At 38.7% G+C, this 26882-nt stretch overlaps 1 protein-coding gene across 2 annotated transcripts; it reads left to right on the top strand.

Moving 5' to 3' along the window:
* The first annotated feature begins 269 nt into the window (after positions 1-269).
* LOC128245525 (galactose-binding lectin-like) lies at positions 270-3143 on the top strand. Of its 2 annotated transcripts, none has more exons than XM_052963716.1 (4): positions 270-417; positions 1348-1675; positions 1909-2306; positions 2586-3143. In XM_052963716.1, exons 2-4 carry the CDS (start codon positions 1359-1361, stop codon positions 2726-2728), a joined length of 858 nt encoding a protein of 285 aa, XP_052819676.1. In that variant the 5' UTR covers positions 270-417; positions 1348-1358; the 3' UTR covers positions 2729-3143. The 2 variants fall into 2 exon arrangements, with proteins under 2 accessions (XP_052819676.1, XP_052819678.1); XM_052963718.1 differs by having other exon boundaries at positions 285-403.
* Positions 3144-26882: the final 23739 nt, after the last annotated feature.

Genomic DNA, 26882 nt, shown 5'->3' with positions numbered 1-26882 from the left:
TTAAAAATACCAAAAATACAAATTCAATGTCGAGCAAGTAAAATTTGAATGACTCGGTATTTTTTGTCCTATTTTATGGACAGCAATAACTAAGAATTTCAAGGACGAGCCGTTAATAATTGTAAACGTGTGCTATCATTTTCAATGACCTTGCCCGACACAGGTTTTGAATATCAAGTCAACACCAATCACGAATAAACCAGATTGAACAACAATCCGTCCGTCAATTCCATTGGCTGAGTTATTAGTGTAAATACATACTTAACTTACCTCTGCATTGCGCAGTCAAATCGTCCGGATCATTCAGTCGAGATTTACTTCTAACTTGAGTGCGGGATTCTTAAGTGGATTGTTTCGTTGCAGTTATAAAACTTTGTTTAAATAATTATAAGCTCGATACAAGGTGATAAAATTAAAGTATGGGATTTACTTAAAATCAATCTTAAATAATTATGACGGTTTTCTTCACAGCTACTCTGTCGTAGCTCATATTAAATTATTTGTATCCGTAATAGAAATTTAACAACATGATTGTTTTTTTTTTGTCCGCTCGCTCAATATACTTACAAATTTACATCTAAATAAATAACATACTGTTGATTAATAGAGGATAATGATTTGCTCCAGTGTAAGATGTTCATATATTATACCGATTGAGCACGACACAATATATTTTACGAGTGGCTAAATGAAATATTCAATTGTGGTGTTCACGAGGTGAAATATATTCCTATATTCACACTGAAAGAAACAGTTTTCTTTTTAAAATATGCCTATGTTGGTGTTGCAAGACATTTAATAACACTTTTTTGGAAAGTCGCGCACGTAACGTCACACATTGGAAATGACGTCTTTGAAATTGTGCCCAGCCCAGTGCGATCTGACGTTTGATTTTGAACTGAGAGCGGGCTAAAGTTTCGAAAACAGTGAAAAATATCAATTTAAAATCTTCACTAAATAAAACAGTGAAATATTAACTTTATTTGCTTGATAAATATCTATAAACCATCGAAAAGCATGTACTAAACTGTAGTATTAAGGTATCCGACCCCCATATATGTGCATTTTGGAGGCCTGGTGACTAATTTTATTATTTTTTTTAAATATGACAAATTGTCTTAAATGCCTGGTTTAAGATGAATTAAACACTAAATATACATTTTTATAACTGTAGGGATGGTCTACTTACGGGCATGTATTTAGCATTATAGAAATTAGCAAAACCATACCTTTCAAAAAAGATTCTTACTTGTATGGGTTCACCAGGCACCAGTATTCAACAATGTCATTAGAGGATCTTTCAGAGTAATATGTTGGTAATAGTCCTAAACATCGCTTTTATTCCAGGAAATAAAACCATGTCTGAGCCATTTCTCATCAAGCACCGGTCATCTGGGAGGTTTCTCCATGTCAGTACCGGAAAGAGAGCCCCTAGTGATGACACAGAGATCCTTTTTCACGGCGACATACACGATAACATGTACTGGCGCTTCTGCAAAGAAACAGATTATTGGGGCTACATCGAGCACGTCAACAGTGGCAAGGTTATCCACCCGCATGGCGGCGGTAGATCACCCGCTAACGGAACTAAGCTCGTCGTCCACGGCGGCCGCCACTATGGCGCACTTTTTGCTCTCGATGGTAAAAACGATCACGTTATTCACAAGGACGGCAAGTAAGTAAACATGGCGATGCGATCATTTGTTTTCCAAAACACTGGATGTTTATAGTTGGGGTTTTGTTGGTTAACTGAATTGAACATAAATAAAACGGTATTGAATTTAAAACAAATACAACACGGTAGCTCAAAATACGTACACTTTATATAAATTTCCAATTTCTTTCATAAGATTACTTATTTAATTCATTTTGGTTCTCCACTTGCTTCTTTATATTTCTACGTTCCAGATATGCTCATCCCGAAAATGGACGTCCTGATCCAGGTAACAGTACAAAGGTCGTTCTCCATTCTGACGTACACGACGCCATGCGTTTCCAGTTCGTGTCACCAAAAGACCCAAGTAAAAATATTCTTGTGTACGGAAGCCCAAACGTCATCGGTAAGTGGGAGATAATTAATGCCGTTATCAATCCGAGGGCCGAGCATAAGAGTACAATCTCTGTCAAGATTGGCAAGTCCAAGACGAATAGCACGACTTCGACGTTTGAATACACATGGGAGGCTTCAATGGGCGTGGAGATCAAGGCAATTACAGCCTCAGTTAGCCAATCGTTGAGGTCTATGATTGAGAAAACTTCGTCTGAAACGTGGACAGAGGAAACAACAAGAACAAAGGAAATTACCGGTAAGTCTTTGCGATGTCGAATACTATTTCGCTATATTAAATCAAAGGTCTGAAAGCATTGAAAGGCTCCAAATTATGCATAAATCAGTTGTTGTTTTTTGTGTTGTTTTTTTTTTTTCAATCAATTACCTAGATTTGTCTTTTTGTATATGATTGAAATGGGAGAAATTCATAATTGGGCTTTACATAAAATAAAAATACGACACAAATACACGTAATTTATCTCGATATGAGAATGGTACCAATTGGTTGCCAAATTGTATCCTAATTATATTTCAGTTTCACCTGGGAAGACTGTCGTAACCTGGCAGTACAAGTTCTCCGTGGAGCAGAATGATTCACGTGCCCTGTTCCAGAGTAATCTATTGGCTGACACCGACAGTGAGACCACTATACCACGTGACTTCAAATACCTTGTCTAATCAGCGTAGACTTGTTGATAATGCACCCTTTAAGCTTGGATAGTTGATAAGCATATTAAACACTTTTATATACACATGTAACTGTATAAAAACTCATTTCCATGATTCGGGCGTAAACAACCGAAGGCGTCGACATTTGTCATGTGACCGTTTTAACGGTTGACGGTTGATATCTACAGACCGGTTTTACTAACGCCAAGTCACATGTACACCTAGTTAACATACGTTGAAGAAATATATGAATTGAATGCATTTTATATACCTTTACAGAATGTATACAGAAGTACCAATGTGCCCGAGTGAAAATATTAAGCCTCATACACACTTTTATTCTCTACTTTTATTATTTGTGAATATGCTTTCCATGCATTCTTTATGTATAAGTATTTATATAAATAAAATATCTTTGAAAATATTACGCATACTTCAATATTGAGTGCAATCGACATGGACATCTGTTTCCTTGAAATTTGAATATACTATCTAGGGGTTTTCATGACCAAACACTTCTACAATGACTCGGCCCCTCCCCTAAATAGTCAAAATACCGTATTTTTGTCAAAATCGTTAAGAAAATATCCATAGAATACACCAAAAAGCATAATTTGAGACCAAAATGTTCTAGGGAGATGACCCCAAGCCCCTTCCCTCCCCCGCACCACATTTTTTTCAATTAAACTGTTCGTTTTCGGTGAGCGGTCGCGTTGTTAACGGAAGTTCAGCCTCCTCCACAGTCAACCCTGACTCCGCACCTGGACAGTTTATATTCATGAATGTGTTTTGGTATATGTGCTCTTTAGTTTATGTTATAACTTAAGGGTATTGTCGTATTTGGCGCGTTCGTTTGTTTAGATTAAGGAATAACACAATTGTTGCGTCGAATCAGGCCTCTCGAAACCATTTCAGTACCCAGCTACCTTAAAGGCAAAATGTGCCGACAAAGGTGTTTTAAAAATCAGCCCACAACATTCGGAGCTCCTCGGCCATTTTTTTCAAAAACAACCTCGGATGTATTTGGACGGTTTACATACTCAAAAAGTGGTACGTTTAAGTCCGCAGCAAATAGATCGCGTACTAATCTTATTTAGCAGTTAAACTTTATGATTTAACTCTTCGGAATCTTAATTATGTTTGCAATAAAACACTTCACTAACAATTAATTTAAACTAAAATCAATAAACACAACTCTTAAACACTAGATTTAATTAATGATAGTATTCAAAAATTTACGAACTACTTCAACTGATTTACCGGCATACATCCGAGGTTGTTTTCGATAAAATGGCCGAGGAGTTCCGAATGCAGCCCACAAATTTTCAAAACAAAGACACGATTTTTTTAATTAAGTTTATATATAATATTATGAAACTCGTCAGAAACACATGTTTACCTTGGAACAGAACTTTTAATAAAATCAGATCTTTTTAAAAGTTGACAAACTGGTTTTTAATCTCAAACTTCAGAATCGCTATGGAATGAGAAATCTGTCTGAACGAATGTTTTCCGGTTGTCATCTTCAGACGTTATCGTATATGATGACATGAGCGATCGGTTGAATCGGTTGCGAGGACATATTTCCTTTTGGTGCCGGGTGTAGTTGTGATATGTGGGGTCGGGATGAATGGATGGGGCGCGCATTTTAAGGAGCAATGACTAAGTCAGCAAGGCTCTTGCAATACTGCGTGGCAAGTACTTAAACTATTCACTTCTGTCACGTCTCAGTGCTTGGAAATGGTCAATAATACCAAATGTAGTACAGTTTTAAACACAACCTGTCATTAGACTTTATACATGCATGTAAATTAATTGATTTTAATTCAATGAGTCGTATTGTTTAATTCAATTTTGATTAATTGAAACACGTGATGATCACACTTGAACAGCAAGGGGACTTAATACTTGTAACCAAAACCATCATTAAATGCTTGTTTGTTAACAACGCCCCGTGTAGTGTAAGTCGGTTTGTAGGCCCTCATATTCCGAAATCTTGCTTAGAGGCTATATTGGATGACCTTTTTTACCTCTATGACCATGCCATCGACCATAAACTCGAGGTGTCAACAAACCCATCAGCTAAGTCTTATCTGAAACGGTTGTCAAATCAATCTTATTAAAACATATCGTGACGTTCACTTCATATCATTACGAAGTGCACATTGCGGAACGTCGTGAAACTGGTATTGGGGATCTTATTTGAATGAGATTAGGGTCAAACTAATTGTAAAAAGGGCGCATTGGGATCTTATTTGAATGAGATTGGGGTCAAACTAATTGTAAAAAGGGCGCATTGGGATCTTATTTGAATGAGATTGGGGTCAAACTAATTGTAAAAAGGGCGCATTGGGATCTTATTTGAATGAGATTGGGGTCAAACTAATTGTAAAAAGGGCGCATTGGGATCTTATTTGAATGAGATTAGGGTCAAACTAATTGTAAAAAGGGCGCATTGGGATCTTATTTGAATGAGATTAGGGTCAAACTAATTGTAAAATGGGCGCATTGTCGTTAAAACGCCGGAATCACTTAATGGGCTGGCTCTTGAATAATTTTACACACGTTAAGTGTAATATGTTATGAGGAATGCCTTTCTGATGAATGTGACCCAATTTGACTAAAATTAACATCGTCGGCTTTTTTGCACTTATTGAAGTAGTCCAAAAACTGTTTCACTAAGCATTTTTATTACTAGCACTATTGAATTGTGAACAGATGTGTACACTTTTAAAGATCTATGTTTGATCAGGCTGAACTAGTGAACATATACTTAATATGAAATTTAAAAAAAACAACATATAAATGCAGAAGTACAGATACAAGGTATCTGACATTTATCGAACTTTTGTGTATGTTTGCCCAATGTAAAACTAGAGATTCTATTGAGTTTTTGTATTAACTACAGTAAATATTATATAACATACAAATGATAAGTTTCCTCGACAACCACCGACGAACAACCTCTTTCAAGTGACCGAGTAGAGAACAGGAGAAGATAGCGTTCACGTCACGTTAACTGTACGGTCAGGTTCCGCCTAATTATACCCATTTCGCCATTGGAGTAAAGATGACAAGAAGGAAAACACTCGTCAATTTTGTACAATATTTATTAAATATTAAAATTCGACTTTTGGGATTTTTGCATTTTATTGGGGTATGGTTGCAATAGGGCTGTTCAAAATGGGTGGAGTCCAGCATTTTGAACTGCGCCATTGCATACCATAACCCAATGAAATACAAAATGTCGAATTTTAATACTTATATTTACATTTTATTTAAATGTACCTTTCTGCTAAAATAGATTATTCAAGAGCATTTTCTCTTTCTCTCCTTGTTATCAACGGTAGGTAAATTCGAACAGCTACAGAAACCTAAATCTATAAAACAATGAATGCGCAGAAAAAAATCTTTATTCATGGGTTTAATTTCTATATTTTCAAGGAAAAGTATATTTTAACAACGTATTATAACTGTATTACAGCTAGAAAAATACAACTGAAGTTATGAAATATCAACAATAACAAGAACACAACAAAAATATCGCCACCCACAAAGTTCTCATTATATCTTGCTTTAATACGCGATACTAGCGTTTGTTAGTCACGAGTTTTCAAATTGGAGTGAAATTCCAGTCAATTTAATTGGTGAGCGTTATGTTGAAGGATCAGTTGGTAGAACCATGTTGGAATACGGTGTTGGACAAATCAGCAAGTACATTGTCATTTCTTTGGAAGTTAACATCAGGTGAAACGACAGTGGCGGTGGGTGGGGTAACGTGTTTAGCAATGGGAACCCGTGCGGAAAGAAAGTCAGAGGACGCGAAAAGACTTAGTGTTGAACAAAGCTCTTTCTTCTTGACGTTGCTGGGTGCGATATTATATGTAATTGTTTCTTTTCCTCGATTTCATGTTTTGTCAGATGCTTTATTTTTACCAAATGTCAATTCCCATTTCCGAAATAAGTCGTCATCATTGTCAATATTTGTTAATATTTCTTGCTGTTCCATCCGTCATAATATCAAAATCTACATTCAAATCAATCAAATTTTCGTTGCTTATTTTGTTTTAACTGCTTAACTGCAGATTTAGTTATGCAGGCTACCAATAATTATACTGCGATTTCATTGAAAAATAGTTCCGTATTAAATATGCCCCGCCCATTATTGCGACTAATGACAGGACATAAGTATCGAACAAATGCGCGCAATTTCGATGGGAAATGCCATTGCACTTTATACAGAAATAATGTGAAATTGATAAACAACAACCATCGTTTAAAAATGAAGTGTCAGTGTAAATAATCTCCTCATTACATTTTTTACTAAATGTAATGTAATGAGCAGATTCGAAAATTATAAACAATTTTTTTATCTCCTTGTCACAGTGTCTGCCCTTAACCATTATTCTTACTCTGCACTTGTCAAGTATGCACTTTTCAGCTTAAGATTCCTCCAAAGAGGAACATGTACGTCAGCCAGAAACCAATCGGCCCTCGGACGCAGCGGTGTCTTTAACGTTGTGATAGAAGTATAATACAAACCGAGTCTATCCGAGCATCTTCGTCGTCGCTTCTTTGTCGTTTCGGCCGACAAACGCAGTAGATACGGCCATCCTCCCAGATAAGAGTTCTGCTGACATATTGAAGGTCGACAGCTCTACCGCTCTCGCAGCGCGATACCGTGTCGTCGCCATCCGTCTAAGCCGCGTGTGTCACCGGAAATACGTACTTATTGTACGGGTAGTGCCCGATCAGTTCGACAACATTTATGCACAAACACCCTGGGTCCAATGTCTCGAAAAAATATAAATAACGACAACGAAAGTATACTGTTACGAGAACTTGAAATATGATTTCCATTTACCGGGTTATTGAAACTTCTCACTCAAGTCGTTGCTTAGATAATAATATCGTACACTAGTAGCTTCTCATTTAGTTGCTGTTTGGACCGTGTAACTAGTCATCTTATCTTCAATTAGTGCAGACCCAACACAATGATATTGCATATGCATTTATAAACAAATATTTGCAGCATGATAAAATAGTTAAGATTCTACCATATCAAAGTTACATAAAGGTTTTTAACTAGTAGCTGATTAAGTATTCAGATGTTTCATCTTTGATCAATGACCTATGAGGATTGCAAAGGGCAGAAAGCAACCACATTCACTTGTTCGGTAACAATTAAGCATTTTGATGGATCTCTCAACATGAATGCGAGCTGAATGCCTCTTGGCTCAATTGTCTCTCGAGATGACAATTGCATTCTCTTTCATCTCTTGTCTTGTCTTGAAAGATAAGTCCAAGGCATAACTTTCAGTAATGTAAGTTGGAAATTGTTACAGGACACAAGCTTCTGTAAGTTGGTCACTGTTACAGGACCTCACACAATGTTACAGGACACAAGCTTCTGTAAGTTGATCAATGTTGCAGGACCTGAAACAATGCTACAGGACACAAGCTTTTCTGTAAGTTGATCAATGTTACAGGACCTCACTACTACTTTGTCCAAAAGAGAAATTCTATACAGAATACAAATAGTGTATGCAATGTCCATTCCAATACACACTTGACAGATGATTCTGAAAACTTCAAAATTCATTGAATGGAACATTTGCCTTTCCCTCGGAAGGTCATCTGCTTAAACCCCAATCGTTCAGGTCGCTAAACGTATAATGGAGAACGAACAAGACGAAGTGAATAACACCAGAGGCATATAGCGTGATCTCCACAAAGTTACAGAGCAGCTGCTTTTTGTTGCATAACGAATAATATGCAATGTGTTATAGGAGTGACATTCTGGATATGCGACTTATTACCCCTCATACTATTGAATGATTTTGAATATAAAGAAACAAGTGATGGGTATTATTCAGTATATCTGTTTGGACAACTTACCCAAAGATATTAAAACATAACGGACTATTCATGTTAACCATTTGTACATACTGTGCACAGCAATCAGAACTGGTCAAAACATGAAAATACTGTACGCATGTTCAATTATATATTTTCAGCCAGGGCCTTCATGACCAACATGCAGGAGGTACATTTATAAATACACTGGGAACTGTCTGAGATGCCTTGAGCGTCGTGGTGGAGGAGCCAAATAATATATATAGTGTTACCTTTCGTTTACTTCTTTTTCATAGTTTCTTTCTTGTTGTTATGTGTAAATAACTAATGTGCTGATTTAAGTATATTTTATCTGGGTTTGTACTTGTTGAAGTGTATATTTACTTATATCATTCCTTTATTTTAAATTCAGAGAATGTAGTTGTTCAAGATTTGCCTCAATGGTGGCTTTGATTTTAACACGCTTGTCAATTTTGTATACAGTACAGTAAGTACATGCAGTTAAAAGAAACTTGTTTTCTGTTTTTAAATATCTACATGTTTTAATATATGTAGTTGTTTTAATTCTACCACCATTTAACAGTTATGTTAACAATTGTAATTTTAATAAGTCAATTATTGCATTTTTAACAATCAAAACGCTGGTATAAAGGCTATATCAACAGGTAACATGTTCATCTTTAAATTTATATAATGCGTTTGTTATGATTAACCAAGCACTAACACTAGCTGTTAAACTATTTAAGTGGTATAATATGTTTCACTGAAATTCTGATGTATTTTGGGTAACATGTAATGAACTTTTATCATGTTTTATATTTATGTAAGACCTTTTAGCTACCCTTATTTTTCAATAAGAGAAATCTTGTATAAATCATTTTGTGTAAGTCGGTGGATTGTCCCCCTTGTTACTTTCTAGTATGGTATTGAGCTTGCAAGAAATTGTTGTATACCATTATTAATGTATTAATCTTATGAAAATATGTACTTCCGTGCATCATAATGCCCATTGTATTGTTTAGGGAAACTTCTTATGTCCTATGACTATTCATGGCATAGAAAATTGAATATTAATTGCGGATTTTTTTAATGTTTACGTCATGTCTATTTCTGTCATTTATTGACTATATTCAGATACTCTGAACCGTCGCGGCCGATGGGAAATGGTTAAGCAGATAGTAGTACAAGTAATGGTTGGATTATCGTCGGTGAATGGTTGGAACACCTCGGGCTATAGTTGGAGTAACGTCGATAATGGTTGGGTTAACGTGCGGTTAAGGTTAGATTCACGTTGGAAAATGGTTGGATTAGGGTTGTACCCCGAACTTGATCCAACGTTGGGGTATGACATATTAAACACTTTCAAGTCCAACCACAAAGTTAACCCAACATCAAATGTTTACCGGGGGATGTTTAATTTATTTTTGCACTCATAACTTAGCCAATTGGATTGCCGGACCGGTTGAATGGTTTTGATATGATATTCAAATACTGTGTCAGTCAAGAGGATTGAAACAGATTGCATACGTTAGCAGTAATTAACTGCTCGTCCTTGATAGTTTAAGCTATTGCTGATCATAAAATGCAACAATAATAAATCGTGTCGTGCAAATTTCTCTCGCTCGACCTTGAATTTCTATTTGGGGTATTCTTGAATAACAAGTTGTCGTTCATCATTAATCTACAAGCTAATATTTCGTACAATAAAATAAATACATTATCTGATTCAGTACATTGATGAATCATTTGGCGAAAACACGCAACCAAATGGTCTTCACAGCTCAGTAGTTCAGTGTCTCAGATCGTATGTCAAGCTCTGGCTTTATAGTTCTAATTTCACGTCTTTAATTTCGCCCTAAAGCAAAAAAATCATGAATTATGCATGCACTCTTTTTGACAAATTTTAACAAATTATTGTATAACAGGTCTCAATCACAGCGAGTTTCATACGAGGCCCGTAAAGCTACATACATTTTTGATAATAATGCAAGATTTTAGAAAAACTATACTTCGTCAATTATAACTTACCGAATTGTAGTGAAATAAAAATGTAAATGCTTGAAATCATTAGTACCACAAAAGGTTTAATAAACAATTATAAAAAAGCACTAGACTCCTTTATCGATAACTAAAACACTGTACTAAAATAAGCTCTGACTTCAATACCATTTCTTTTGATATATATGCCCAAATGAGGCCCTGCAGTAAAAAATATTTGAATGAACAAGGTTAATCCGTGACAAGACTTAATAGGAGATGGTTTAATTTATCTAGGCTTGACTATATTAAATTGAATTTAAATGTACATTAAAATCATAAATCATAAAATGATGCCGTCATTGTGCTAAATATAACAAGCTAATTCGTTGAAATGATATCCCCCGCCTGATTGGGCTACGTCAAGGAATGGAAATCAATTGTTGGTGAAATATATATATATATGTGAGTTTGAGTTTGATTGCAACTGTTTGAAATAAAAAAAATATTGTATTTAATGTAGCATTTAGAATTGACCAAGAAACCTAGTTTATGACTCCATGTTACCCAGTTCCAATCTAATCTAAGATTTCACCAATGCAAACATTCTGATCAATTTTTAATGAAGATTGGTCCAGATATATTGCAAACATTATAGCATCTAGAGTGTCCACAAGGCTTTTTTTTAAGATTAGACCCAGTGACCTCATTTTTGACACCACATGCCTACTAGTTTCAAACTATTCCAAGATTTCATCGAGGCAAACATTTTGATTAAATTTCATGGAATTTAGAGCAGATGTATTGCCTATAGAGTGTTCCCAAGATTTTTGTAAGATATGACATAGTGACCTAGTTGTTTACCCCATGTGACCAATTTTAAAACTCCTGTAAGATTACATTAAGGCAAACATTCTGACAAAATTTGAACTTAACTGACTATTCAATACCAAAGTTTGGTTCGGAACAAAAAAAAATCAAAGATTACACCTAATAACCTGGTTTCTGACCGCATGTGACCAAGTTTCGAACTATTCAACAACAATCAAGGAAAACAGTCTTTAGATTGCCTCTAGTGTGTTCCTAGTTGTTTTTGACCTATTGACCTTGTTTTTGACCTATATGACCCACTTTTAAAACGCAGTTGAAATTTAACCCAAAAGAACATTCTGACCATGTTTAAACATAATCCGACCAATCACAACCATAAAATAGTTTTGAACAAGATTTTTGAAAGATTTGACCAAGTGACCTAATTTTTTATCTCATGTGACCCAGTTAAAAAAATGTCCAAGGGTTAATCAAGGAAAACATTCTTATCAAGTTTCATGAATATTAGACCAAACATAATGCCTCTATTGTGTTCAAAAGAGTTTTCTAAGATTTGACCTAGTGACCTAGTTTTTGACCCCAAGTGATCCACATTTACAAGTGGTCGAGATTTGATCAAGGGAAATATTCTGACCAAGTTTGGACATTTTCTGATCAATGCCTACCAAGATATGGTACCGGACGGAAGGATGGACGGACAACGCCAAATCAATATTCCCCCTCCCGAAACCTTCGATTCGGCGGGGGATAATAACACGGGGACAGGCTGTTTAACATATTGATCATCTTGTGTGTGCGTGCGTGCGTGCCGTGCCGTGCGTGCGTGCGTGCGTGCGTGTTCTCTTTCAGTTTGCTAAAGGCACTATAAAAACATTCTTTTCTTTCTTTACAATGTTTTTGTTGTGTTTCAAAACATCTCATCATAAAACTTTGACAAAAACGGTGAAAGAGTAATTAATCGAAGTTGTATTAATAACTCGGTCTTGAATATGCAACCCCAGACCAGCGATTCATTAGACACCTCGCTTCACAAAGCCTATTTCGCGAGGAAGGCGGTGACCTTTCCCGATTTGTTTTTTGAGATGGAGCTAAAAACGTGTGCGCAATACACATGCAGGCACCAGCTCGTGTGCGACACTTGTTGCCATGAGCTTCAAGGGCGATGCCATCTACAGAATAATCTAAATTCCGACGTAGGACGCCATACACTGGCAATGTCTTCACATTTGCCTCCGGGCTGTCTAGGTATAAGCAGAATGGTAAAAGTGATTTGATCATTCTCTTTGAGAGAAGATATACAGGTATTTCGCGCATGAAAATGATATTGATGCTATTAAAACATTTAGTACCCCTTAAATTGCTGTTTTGTTTTAATTAACCTTTTTATCTCATTATGTTAATTTGCTTAGTGAAATCATGATGGATTTCTTTTAGAATAATAAAAACTGCTATCAGTAAAATGTATTTTATTTGATACTTAAATACAAAAGTCTAATGACTATTAAGAGAAATACACTATTTTTTTTCCATTTAAATATGTTCTATTATGGTAGCGTAGTTTCAAAGCATGAAGTATATGCCCAGGATTTAGGCTAATGAAAGATAGTTCCATCGCTATTGGTCAAATTTATAAATGCTTTTTATAAGTTGAGCAAGCCATTTTCAAGTCAGAATCTAGAATATTAATGTACATGTAACATAACATGCAGCAGTATGTATTTTCTTACTATTGTGTTTGATCACAAACATAATGTAATGAAAATGCTGAAGGTAGAGATGTTTGAATGATTTAATTGTAAAACAATGTTTTCTGTTTAAATATAGAAAAAAATAAGTTTAATATTATGACGTTATTATGTTACCTACCACAAACTAATGGTGTTAATTAATTTGCTGATTTTATATGTTATATAACTGGTAAATGCAAAGTAAAAAACGTTTATCTGTAACGAAAATTCGGAATCGGAGAAAAGTACTCTGCTTAAATATAATGTTTAATCTACTGTTTTACTATAATCACCTGAACTGCAATAACAAGGTTTCCAACCAATTGGGCATTTGATCATAAAAGGCATTCTTATATTTTTAAAATTCTACAAAATCTGAATCTGAAAAGATCAAAGCATAATCCAAAAAAGACTACAAACTAACACTATATTTTCATTTTAATCATACAGAATGTAATATGCTAGCGCATTAGGAATGGTACTTTACGTTTCTTTATGTATATGTAAAATAAAAAGGTAAATGTTTTGGGAATGACCAATAGTTATTTTTAAATGTTCAATATGTCGTTAATTAGTTAATTGACGGGTGTTTATCATGTTGTATATATTTGTTTTGAAAAAAATCTTAATATGCAAACTGATAGTTTTTAAACACACATTTCCTCCAAATTTGATTTGGAATATTGAATATTAAATGATAATTAAACAAAAGTGGTCATACGAATATGTTACAAACAATAGTCAACAAAATAAAGTGTATGGCTCGACTTGTTCGTGATGTTTTATGTATAAGAAAATAGTAAAGTTTTAAGGTAACCAAGTCTACAACCAGTCTACACAGTTACATACTATTATGTAATTTTACAGTTACCTAGATGTGTCAGCTTCGAATTACTTTACGCTAAAACTAAACCCGTCCCTGCATTTTTTATGAAACACACTTTCGTTTAGTCCTTCATGCATAAATACACCCAAAGCTAGCTCAATCTGATAGCCTGTGTCAGGTTTTCCAGTTTCACTGCCTGTCACCCAAGTGCCTGTGCGTCTGTATTTTCTAAGGCGTTTTGGCCCAAAATGCCATTCTTTGAGGTTTTTCAACTGAACCTGGACTCATATGGCATTCTCAGCATCAAATGGGGCAGTTCAACACATCTTTTTACACATTTCAAGTTCTCGCAGTCAAATTTTCACCAAATTTGGACATTTTCAGTGCTCGTTAGATTGCAGACGACTCAAAAAAAAATTAAAAAATAGGCAAAAGTTGTGAAAACCAGGAAATAGCATATTTTGATCAACCGGACAAGATAAATGCATTTAATTGTGAAAAATTGCCAGAAATAGTGAAATGCAATACATTTCTTGCCAAAAATGACACTTTTTAAACAAAGCAGTTTGGTCCCTTTTAAACTAAAGTTCTTAATGTTGTAAAGATAAAAGCCCTTAGGGTTCTTGTGAATTATTAACTCAGCACTTAAGCTTACAATGATGGTCAAAAATACGATCAAGCTTAACATCAAGTTCAAAAACCTGAGAAAGCAAAATCAAACGACTCTCGAAGTTCTTGACCTATTATTAGGTGTTGCAATCGCGTCCTGTTATTTCAGTTTGCAGCTCCATTGAATGATTGCAATTGACTCTTCTCCATCTCTCCTTCTGATGTTCTTTTTGTAAGAACATTTCTATATGTTGATACTTGTTCATACGTCGCCCTAGAACTACACTTTGCCCCGGCAAGTCAGTCATAATAGTCTCTGTAAGAGATGAAGGAAAACGTAAAACCTGCATCGTGTCATTGGTATTACAAATTTATGTATATGTATAAACGAATAATTATGGCACACACAAGGCTAACAAACAAACACTGACCGAGAGATACACAAAACGTTAAGGCCTATCATTAATTGACCTAGATACACAAAAAGTTAAGGCTCAATTAACACTGACCGAGAGTGTATACGCACAAAAGGTTAAAGCCTACCATACATTGACCGAGAGATATGCAAAAGGTTAAGACTAACCATACACTGACCGAGAGACACAAAAAAGTTAAGACCTACCAAACATTGACCGAGAGATACACAAAACGTTAAGGCCTACCATACATTAGCCGAGGGATACACAAAAGGTTGGTTAAGACTTACCATACATTGACCAAGAGATACAAAAAGGTTACGGCTTACCATACATTAGCCCAGAGATATACAAAAAGTTAAGGCCCAACAAACACAGACCGAGAGATACACAAAATGTTAAGACCAACCATACACTGACCGAGAGATACACAAAAGGTTAGGACCTACCATACATTGACCGAGAGATACACAAAAGGTTAGGACCTACCATACATTGACCGAGAGATACACAAAAGGTTAAGATCCTAAAAACACTGACCGAGAGTCACCAAAGTCTCAGGCTTAGCATACACTGACCGATAGACCAAAACAAGGCCAATGCCTAGCAAACGTTGACCGAGAGACCCACAACAGATTAATGCCTAACAATCAGTGACCGAGAGACACACAAAAGCTTGAGGTTTAATATACACTGATCGAAAAAACCCATGCAAGGTTAAGGCCGAGCATACAATGACCGACAGACCCACACAAGGTTAATGCCTAGCAAACAGGGATCGAGGGACACACAAAAGGTAAAGGCCTAATATACATTGACCTAGAAACTCACACAAAATCAATGCCAAGCAGACATAGCCGAGAGACCCACGAAAGGTTAAGGCCTATGAGGCACTGACCGACACACAAGGTTAAGGCATAACAGGCACTGACCGAGAGACATACAATAGGTTAAGACCTAACACGCACTGACCGAGAGACACACAACGGATCAAGACCTAACAGGTACTGACCGAGAGACGCACAATCGTTTAAGGCCCAAAAACACTGACCGAGAGACGCATAAAAGATTCAGGCCTAATAAACACTGACCGAGAGAAACACAGTCGGTAAAGGCCTAAATAGCACAGACCGAGGGACACACAACAGGTTAAGACCTAACCGGCACTGACCGAGAGACACACACGAGGTTAAGGCCTAACACGCACTGACCGAAAGTCGCACAAAAGGTTAAGGCCTAACCGGCCCTCACCGAGAGACACAAAATAGGTTAAGGCGTTACACGCACTGACCAAGAGGCACACAAGATTAAGGCCTAACATGCACTGACCGAGAGACACACAATAGGTTAAGGCCTTACAGGCACTGACTGAGAGAGACACACAAGGCTAAGGCCTAACACGCACTGACCGAGAGACACACAATAGGTTATGGCCTAACACGCACTGACCGAGAGACACACAATAGGTTAAGGCCTAACACGCACTGACCTAGAGACAGACAAAAGGTTAAGGCCTACCATACATTAGCCGAGGGATACACAAAAGGTTGGTTAAGACTTACCATACACTGACCAAGAGATACACAAAAGGTTAAGGCCTACCATACATTAGCCCAGAGATATACAAAAAGTTAAGGCCCAACAAACACTGACCGAGAGATACACAAAAGGTTAAGACCAACCATACACTGACCGAGAGATACACAAAAGGTTAGGACCTACCATTCATTGACCGAGAGATACACAAAAGGTTAAGATCCAAAAAACACTGACCGAGAGTCACCAAAGTCTCAGGCTTAGCATACACTGACCGATAGACCAAAACAAGGCCAATGCCTAGCAAACGTTGACCGAGAGACCCACAACAGATTTATGCCTAACAATCAGTGACCGTGAGACACACAAAAGCTTGAGGTTTAATATACACTGATCGAGAAACCCATGCAAGGTTAAGGCCGAGCAGACAATGGCCGACAGACCTACACAAGGTTAATGCCTAACAAACAGGGATCGAGGGACACACAAAAGGTAAAGGCCTAATATACACTGACCTAGAAACTCACACAAAATCAATGCCAAGCAGACACAGCCGAGAGACCCACGAAAGGTTAAGGCCTATGAGGCACTGACCGACACACAAGGTTAAGGCACTGACCGAGATACATAAAATAGGTTAAGGCCTAACACGCACTGACCGAGAGACACACCACAGATCAAGACCTAACAGGTACTGACCGAGAGACGCACAATCGTTTAAGGCCCAAAAACACTGACCGAGAGACGCATAAAAGATTCAGGTCTAATAAACACTGACCGAGATAAACACAATCGGTTAAGGCCTAAATAGCACAAACCGAGGGACACACAACAGGTTAAGACCTAACCGGCACTGACCGAGAGACACACACGAGGTTAAGGCCTAACACGCACTGACCGAAAGTCGCACAAAAGGTTAAGGCCTAACCGGCCCTCACCGAGAGACACAAAATAGGTTAAGGCGTTACACGCACTGACCAAGAGGCACACAAGATTAAGGCCTAACATGCACTGACCGAGAGACACACAATAGGTTAAGGCCTTACAGGCACTGACTGAGAGAGACACACAAGGCTAAGGCCTAACACGCACTGTCCGAGAGACACACAATAGGTTATGGCCTAACACGCACTGACCGAGAGACACACAATAGGTTAAGGCCTAACACGCACTGACCTAGAGACAGACAAAAGGTTAAGGCCTACCATACATTAGCCGAGGGATACACAAAAGGTTGGTTAAGACTTACCATACATTGACCAAGAGATACACAAAAGGTTAAGGCCTACCATACATTAGCCCAGAGATATACAAAAAGTTAAGGCCCAACAAACACTGACCGAGAGATACACAAAAGGTTAAGACCAACCATACACTGACCGAGAGATACACAAAAGGTTAGGACCTACCATTCATTGATCGAGAGATACACAAAAGGTTAAGATCCAAAAAACACTGACCGAGAGTCACCAAAGTCTCAGGCTTAGCATACACTGACCGATAGACCAAAACAAGGCCAATGCCTAGCAAACGTTGACCGAGAGACCCACAACAGATTTATGCCTAACAATCAGTGACCGTGAGACACACAAAAGCTTGAGGTTTAATATACACTGATCGAGAAACCCATGCAAGGTTAAGGCCGAGCAGACAATGGCCGACAGACCTACACAAGGTTAATGCCTAACAAACAGGGATCGAGGGACACACAAAAGGTAAAGGCCTAATATACACTGACCTAGAAACTCACACAAAATCAATGCCAAGCAGACACAGCCGAGAGACCCACGAAAGGTTAAGGCCTATGAGGCACTGACCGACACACAAGGTTAAGGCACTGACCGAGAGACATAAAATAGGTTAAGGCCTAACACGCACTGACCGAGAGACACACCACAGATCAAGACCTAACAGGTACTGACCGAGAGACGCACAATCGTTTAAGGCCCAAAAACACTGACCGAGAGACGCATAAAAGATTCAGGTCTAATAAACACTGACCGAGATAAACACAATCGGTTAAGGCCTAAATAGCACAGACCGAGGGACACACAACAGGTTAAGACCTAACAGGCACTGACCGAGAGACACACACGAGGTTAAGGCCTAACACGCACTGACCAAGAGTCACACAAAAGGTTAAGGCCTAACAGGCTCTCACCGAGAGACACAAAATAGGTTAAGGCCTAACACGCACTGACTGAGAGACACACAATAAGTAAAGGCCTAACAGGCACTGACCAAGAGACACACAAGATTAAGGCCTAACAGGCACTGACCGAGAGACACACAATAGGTTAAGGCCTTACACGCACTGACCGAGAGACACACATAAGGCTAAGGGCTAACACGCACTGACCGAGTGACACACAATAGGTTAAGGCCTAACACGCACTGACCGAGAGACACACAATAGGTTAAGGCCTAACACGCACTGACCGAGAGACACACAACAGGTTAAGGCCTTCGTGAGCAGTACTAAAGCGGGCATTTGTCCTTAAGGTACGATAAAAGCGGCTAGAGGTAAGACTTAAGTGGCCGGTTGTCCCTGAGGTAAGACTTAAGCGGCCAGTTGTCCCTGAGGTAAGATTAAAGCGGCCTGTTGTCCCTGAGGTAAGACTAAAGCGGCCAGTTGTCCCTGAGGTAAGACTAAAGCGGCCACGTGTCCCCTGATGTAAGACTTAAACGGCAATGTGTCCCTGAGGTAAGACGAAAGCGGCCAGTTGTCCCTGAGGTAACACTAAAGCGGCCAGTTGTCCATTAGGTAACACTAAAGCAGCCTGTTGTCCCTGAGGTTAGACTAAAGCGGCTAGTTGTCCCTGAGGTAAGACTTAAGCGGCCAGTTGTCCCTGAGATAAGATTAAAGCGGCCAGTTGTCCCTGATGTAAGACTTAAGCGGTCAGTTGTCCCTGAGGTAAGACTAAAGCGGCCAGTTGTCCCTGAGGTAAGACTAAAGCGGCCAGTCGTCCCTGAGGTAAGACTTAAGCGGCCAGTTGTCCCTGAGGTAAGACTAAAGCGACCAGTTGTCCCTGAGGTAAGACTTAGCGGCCAGTTGTCCCTGAGGTAAGACTTAAGCGGCCAGTTGTCCCTGAGGTAAGACTAAAGCGGCCAGTTGTCCCTGAGGTAAGACTTAGCGGCCAGTTGTCCCTGAGGTAAGACTTAAGCGGCCAGTTGTCCCTGAGGTAAGACTAAAGCGGCCAGTTGTCACCTGATGTAAGACTTAAGCGGCAATGTGTCCCTGAGGTAAGACTTCAGCGGCCAGTTGTCCGTGAGGTAAGACGAAAGGGGCCAGTTGTCCGTTATGTAACACTTAAGCGGCCAGTTGTCCCTGATGTAAGACTAAAGCAGCCAGTTGTCCCTGAGGCAAGATTTAAGCGGTCAGTTGTCCCTAATGTAAGACTAAAGCGGCCAGTTGTCCCTGAACTAAGATTTAAGCGGCCTGTTGTCCCTGAGGTAAGACTAAAGCGGCCACTTGTCCCTGAGGTAAGACTTAAGCGGCCTGTTGTCCCTGAGGTAAAGCTAAAGCGGCCAGTTGTCCCGGAGGTAAGACTAAAGCGGTCATGTGTCCCTGAGGTAAGACTTAGGCGGCCAGTTGTCCCTGATGTAAGACTAAAGCGGCCAGTTGTCCCTGAGGTAAGACTAAAGCGGCCAGTTGTCCCTGAGGTAAGACTCAAGCGGCCAGTTGTCCCTGAGGAACGACTAAATCGGCCAGTTGTCCCTGAGGTAAGACTTAAGCGGCCACGTGTCCGCTGATGTAAGACTTAAGCGGCAATGTGTCCCTGAGGTAAGACTTCAGCGGCCAGTTGTCCGTGAGATAAGACGAAAGCGGCCAGTTGTCCATTAGGTAACACTAAAGCGGCCAGTTGTCCGTTGAGTAAGACTAAAGCAGCCTGTTGTCCATGAGGTAAGACTAAAGCGGCTAGTTGTCCCTGAGGTAAGACTTAAGCGGCCAGTTGTCCCTGAGGTAAGACTAAAGCGGCCAGTTCTCGCTGAAGTAAGACTAAAGCTGCTAGTTGTCCCTGAGGTAAGACTAAAGCGGCCAGTTGTCCCTGAGGTAAGACTTAAGCGGCAATGTGTCCCTGAGGTAAGACTTCAGCGGCCAGTTTTCCGTGAGGTAAGACGAAAGGGGCCAGTTGTCCGTTATGTAACACTTAAGCGGCCAGTTGTCCCTGAGGTAGGACTAAAGCAGCCAGTTGTCCCTGAGGCAAGACTTAAGCGGTCAGTTGTCCCTGAGGTAAGACTAAAGCGGCCAGTTGTCCCTGAGGTAAGACTTAAGCGGCCAGTTGTCCCTGAGGTAAGACTAAAGCGGCCAGTTGTCCCTGAGGTAAGACTTAAGCGGCCAGTTGTCCCTGAGGTAAGACTAAAGCGGCCTGTTGTCCCTGAGGTAAGAGTAAAGCGGCCAGTTGTCCCTGAGGTAAGACTTAAGCGGCCAGTTGTCCCTGAACTAAGACTTAAGCGGCCAGTTGTCCCTGAACTAAGACTTAAGCGGCCGGTTGTCCCTGAGGCAAGACTTAAGCGGACAGTTGTCCCTGAGGTAAGACGAAAGCGGCCAGTTGTCCCTGAGTCAAGACGTAAGCGGCCAGTGGTCCCTGAGGTAAGACTAAAGCGGCCAGTTGTCCCTGGACTAAAACTTAAGCGGCCAGTTGTCCCTGAACTAAGACTTTAGCGGCCAGTTGTTCCTGGACTAAGACTTAAGCGGCCAGTTGTCCCTGAGGTAAGACTAAAGCGGCCAGTTGTCCCTGAGGTAAGACTTAAGCGGCCAAATGTCCCTGAACTAAGACTTAAGCGGCCAATTGTCCCTGAACGAAGACTTAAACGGCCTGTTGTCCCTGAGGTAAGACTCTAAAGTGGCATGTTGTCCCTGAGGTAATACTTAATTGGCCATCTGTCCCTGAAGTAAGACTTAAGCGACCAGCTGTCCGTGCGGAACTACTAAAGAGGCCAGTTGTCCCTGAGGAACGACTAAATCGGCCAGTTGTCCCTTAGGTAAGACTTAAGCGGCCAGTTGTCCATGAACTAAGACTTAAGCGGCCTGTTGTCCCTGAACTAAGACCTAAGCGGCCTGTTGTCCCTGAGGTAAGGCTCTAAAGCGGCATGTTGTCCCTGAGGTAATACTTAATTGGCCATCTGTCCCTGAAGAAAGACTTGAGCGACAAGCTGTCTGTGCGGAACTACTAAAGAGGCCAGTTGTCCCTGAGGAATGACTAAAGCGGCCAGTAATGCATACAGAACGACAAAAGCGGCAGCTTGTCTCAACAGAACGACTACAGCGGTGGTTGTGGTGGTGGTGGTAGTTGTAGTAGTAGTAGCAGTTGCAGTAGTGGTGGTAGTTGTTTAGGTTTAGGTTGTACACCGGTACAACTTGTAAATGGCGGCATTTTCGACAACCAATGTACTCAAGGACATTCAAATAGCGGTACATTATCAATTGTTCCCAAACAATTCACATCCTATTAGAATGAAACGGCATAGGCATATATTTTTCCCCATTCAATATACATGTAGTGGCCTTTATAGAAATTTGTATTTCCAAGTATTAAAAATAAAACCGAGTTTGCCTTGTCCAACCACCAAAGATTAACCAAATACCGGTCTAAAACATTATCAATAATATGATTGTATTCTAAATTTATCAGGACATAAATACATGACCAAATTACTACGCCGCCATTTACAGAGTGTTTAAAAGTTCGAACGTGTTAGCAAAACAATTGCGGATTATCATTGGATTGATGGAAATAAGTGCTTGCACTTTCACGGGTTATCCTTGACCGCAAGGTCTAAAAAATACATACATACCAGTCTGTCTCATTGTTGACGTTGCGGGGTCAGTTGGGGATAGGTCTCAATGTTGTACCGTTGAAATAACTCTAAGGGCCTGTACTAGTACAATCGTAGATTTTCGACATTTTCCTTATTCTTTCGTAAAAACAACGAGGAAGCGCCATCTGCCTGTCTGTTTCGTCATAACATCTCAGATCATGAGATGTACAATTGACAAACCGCAGTATACACGATGCAACCATCTTTGCGCGATAAATAGCACCCAAATTGTAAACACAGGCATGCATTGTTCAACAAGGGAATAAAAGTAAGGAAGCTTAATAACATACCATCAGTCAGCAAACAAAAAGCAGAATGGAACGTACAATGTAAACAGGCGGAATGGAGTGGTCATAAGGCAAACTACATATGCCATCAAGCATAATGCATTTTTTGCGTCAATACCCTTCCATACGGACACACCTCCGCCATGCGTTATCTTGAGAAGACGAAATATTTCTATTGGACTTGACAGAAATTACTTGGTGGTCAGTTTCTCCGATTTTAATGCATTCAGATAACTTTGTAGGAAAATTCGTTGAAAACCTTCCATTTTTTACCGGGTGCGTTTACGGCATAGTTAAATGAATGTTTGACATGCTCATTCGCTGCTGTGCATCCCTTGTTTATTGCACTGGGCGCACAGCAGGGGACAATTTTCTTGTATTTGTTTACTGGCACAGGGCCATTTAGAGTTGACATTTTAAGAGTAGATAACTCACTCTCTCACCAATTCTTGTATATACAATTTGCATAGCCAATGTTTTTATAAATTTGACCGATGGGAAATAAAAAATAAACAAATTAGAGTAATAAGTGTTTTAATAGTTGTATAAATATGCAAAAATCTACAGAAACATGCTCAGTAGCAAAATGTTTAAACATAAACCCGGTTTAGTGGCAATGGGCAACGCCAAAGACATAGAACACAAATTCACAAACAAGAAACATAGAACAGCACACAACTCTACAAACAGCACAGTGCATAAATACTATATATATATATAATTGGTATGTTTATCAAGAATTGTTAAGTACCGCCTTGGAACGGTTAACTGATATATTAACTGATATATTTCAATCCACTTTAAATACATGGTCACCATTGATATATAAAATTTGTGAAGCATCATGGTTAAATCCTATCAATGGGCTATTATATACATGTATATCATATAACATTGATCAAGCTTATTCTTATTCTAAAACATGGTAATAATAATTTTATTATAATTTGAAAAAAGTAAAAAACAAACAAACAACTAAGACAAGATCATTTGTTTATCTTTTTAATGATATCTCCATAACTGCACAGCTGGATACTCGGATCGAAGTTCTGATAGACATCAAACAGCAATAAAGATTAAGATCAATACACAGAAGTTGTTTACTATACATGGAGTGTGGGAAGGGTATCACTTATAGAAAGCTTAAACTAGGCCTTCAAACGCTCTATTGTGACACTGAAGTTTTCCAATATGTCAGTTCCTTTGGTATTTTCTGGCCCAGCAGCTTGTAGTCCTTAGTTCAACTATGTCTTCATCTAATTCGTTGCTTTCAGGATTTATTTTAATTGCCACATACTCATGAACCGCTGTGTTGACTGAATTTTTATTATTTCGTTCTCCATGACTTACTGCACATGTATTGTCTTTACTTGAGATTTCACTGTCGAAAAATAGTTGTTTCATATTTTAACTTGAAATTAATACTGTTTCGATGGATACTGAGAATCTACCTATTTTGGAAATTGTAATAAAAAAAGAGCATTTTTCATCGGCGACAGGCTGGCATTTTCTGTTCTTGTATTGACAGATTTCCTTGTCACTGTAGTCTTGTGTGATTTTCTGTTTAACATGAGGCTCGTTCGCCTTCTAAATCGGGCCATTGAGAAGTTCAAGTCCGTTCCTGAAGAGAAAAAGTCGTTGACTTTTTAAATGATACACATCACATATCAAACTGAAAGACTCGTGATCATTAGCGATTCCCAGAATTAAAAAAAAACGTATCCTCTCAAGGCATTACAATTGTGCAGAAGTTTGTTTGTCATGTCTCCAAAAGGTGGGCAATGTGCTTGCAATTAACAAAACGGGGGGTTAAGGAACAAAAAATCGGCCAGGAAACTTGCACAGTCGAGAAATAAACATGAAGTTTGGAAAATAGGAATATATACATGAAAGGACAGTTGCAACATGCACAGATATGCCAAATTTGCCGAAAAATACGAACACTGTGGATAAAATCAACACGTTTATATGTAAACATTGCCTCCTCAGCCACAATCTGTTCAATAACTGTTTTTATCTTTAAAGATAGGATACCAAACTAAGATGTCGATGGAAGAATATGTTTTTCGCCACATACTGGACGCATACATTTTTTTCAAAATTTAAAGTAAAAGTCCACTTACCAGGCAAAAGTTGGTACCTGAATCGGTACTTTTTATTCTAATCCGCCATTTTGTTTTCCATGAAACATTTTTCTCACTTAATGTTTGCATGAAACGAAATTACGTCCTCGGTATCGGTATGTTAGATTGTTGTCTGCGTAGTATGGCATTATACCTCGGTCGAAGTATTACTGTTGCTCAGACTAGCTTCGAACTCCATCAAGTTAGTAAGTAGTTGTTTCTCCGACTTGCTTCGAACTCCATCGAGTTAGTTTTGTTCCTCCGACTTGCTTCGAACTCCCTTGGGCTAGTACTTACTTCCGACTTTTTTCGAATTGCCTCGAGTTAGTACTGAGGGTGAGGAATCACGTGACTGCAATAGGGTTCTCACATGGGTCACCACGGTTCAAAATCGATGAAAAAAGTGACGTTAATTCCTAAATAGCTTTTTGAGAGAAAAGATAAGATAATATTTATTACTTATGGTATATTATGTTATTTTCAGGCTTTTAAGAGGGTCCTTCGTTTCCTACGTGTTCTTACTTTTTTGTAAGGCTCCTACTTTTTCCTACTTTTTCTTGAAAAAGCCCTACTATTTCTACATTTTATATAAAAATAGATCGAGAAATGTTTTAACTAAATGAAATGATTGAATTAAGCCAATTATAGTATTTTTGAAGGATAAGTTTGATGCAGTAGGTCTCCAGTGTTGCAAGAGGGGTTCTTTGATGACAATGAGTGGCGTATATTGACTAGTCAGAGATACAAACTCCAGGTTCATCTCCTCATCCTGTGGCTGCATCCCAGCTGAAGCACTTATTTCAAGCAAAGATAACTACGTGTACATTATAATTGATGAATAGGTTTAGTTGAAATTTATTTGCATCCAAAGAGGTTAGTAAAGAGCCCTACTATCCCTAATTTTTGCTCTTAATATCCCTATTTTACCCTACCTTTTCAACAAAATCCTCCTACTGTTATCCTTACTTTTTTGTTATTAGCCACGTGAAAGCCTGTATTTTCTGCTTCTACAAGTGTGAGATATTTAAGATTTGCTTGCTTTTTCAATCCTTGGTCAAATTTCAACCCTACGGAATATTGAATTTTCAAGAAATGCTGTTGTAAACGAGCATTTTATAAATGTTGTTATTAACGTGAACTCTTCTCACCTAAATAAAGCAAACCATATTTAATATTTACAAATTGATCATGACATGCTTAATTTAGTGGATCCAATAACTTTTTCTTTCATATACTTAGTACATTATACATTGTACATTATTATAATCATGATGTTATATACACAAATGACAAAATGATGCAGTCCAGCAGAACCCGAAGTGAACCGTGCATTGGCGTATATACAAAATATTTTTGCTTTTTCTTAATGGTATGACTGCACCAAAACAGAAACTAAATGATGCCACTCTGGCATTGGTGGGCATATCTTGGAATTCAAGATGGCGTCCAAGATGGCCGACAACAAAAAATTTGTACCCGGAGTGATCAGTGCATTGGCATATATACAAAATGTTTTTGCATTTTCTTAAAGGCATGATTGTACTATAACAGGATCTAAATGTAGCCACTCTGGCATCGGTATGCAATTCTTGGAATTCAAAATGGCGTCCAAGATTGCCACCAACGGACAATTTGTACCCGATGTGAACAGTGCATTGGCTATAAACAATGCATTTTCTTAATAGCGTGACTTACCATAACAGAATCTGAAAAATGCCACTCTGGCATCGATGGGCAACCCTTGGAATTCAAGATTGCGTCCAAGATGGCCGCCAACGGACAATTTATACATTTGGAATCACACTCAAGCCTGAAACTTAAACGTTATAGGAACTCAGTCTGTACATATGTAGTCAAATGGAACATGGCATCGAATCCATTTGTGATGGAGAACGACAACAAGACACAGGCAAACATTTAACGAAGATAGGAAAAGCAGGATATAAACCGACAGAAAGTACCGCACTTTTATCCAGACCAAGATCAATGAATGCATTCATCAACTGCGGCCCATCAATCATCCACAAGAGCTGGTAAATGTTGTAATTCATGTACACGATGTCATCGCAATTGGTAAGAAGCAAATAAAAGACTTTGAAAACGGATAGACAGTCTCATTCTTCGAAGCCATTCTGCGATCAATTAAAACTCA

The sequence above is a fragment of the Mya arenaria genome, chromosome 9, assembly GCF_026914265.1.
Source record: "Mya arenaria isolate MELC-2E11 chromosome 9, ASM2691426v1".
NCBI classification, from domain to species: domain Eukaryota; kingdom Metazoa; phylum Mollusca; class Bivalvia; order Myida; family Myidae; genus Mya; species Mya arenaria.
This window is presented reverse-complemented; position numbering and strand designations above follow the sequence as displayed.

Bases quoted from the DNA above. Each gene is read 5' to 3' on its own strand.
- LOC128245525 (XM_052963716.1), top strand. From the start codon at position 1,359: ATGTCTGAGCCATTTCTCATCAAGCACCGGTCATCTGGGAGGTTTCTC. The intron at 1,676-1,908 runs GTAAGTAAACAT...TCTACGTTCCAG, and splicing joins GTTATTCACAAGGACGGCAA to ATATGCTCATCCCGAAAATG. The intron at 2,307-2,585 runs GTAAGTCTTTGC...ATTATATTTCAG, and splicing joins AAGAACAAAGGAAATTACCG to TTTCACCTGGGAAGACTGTC.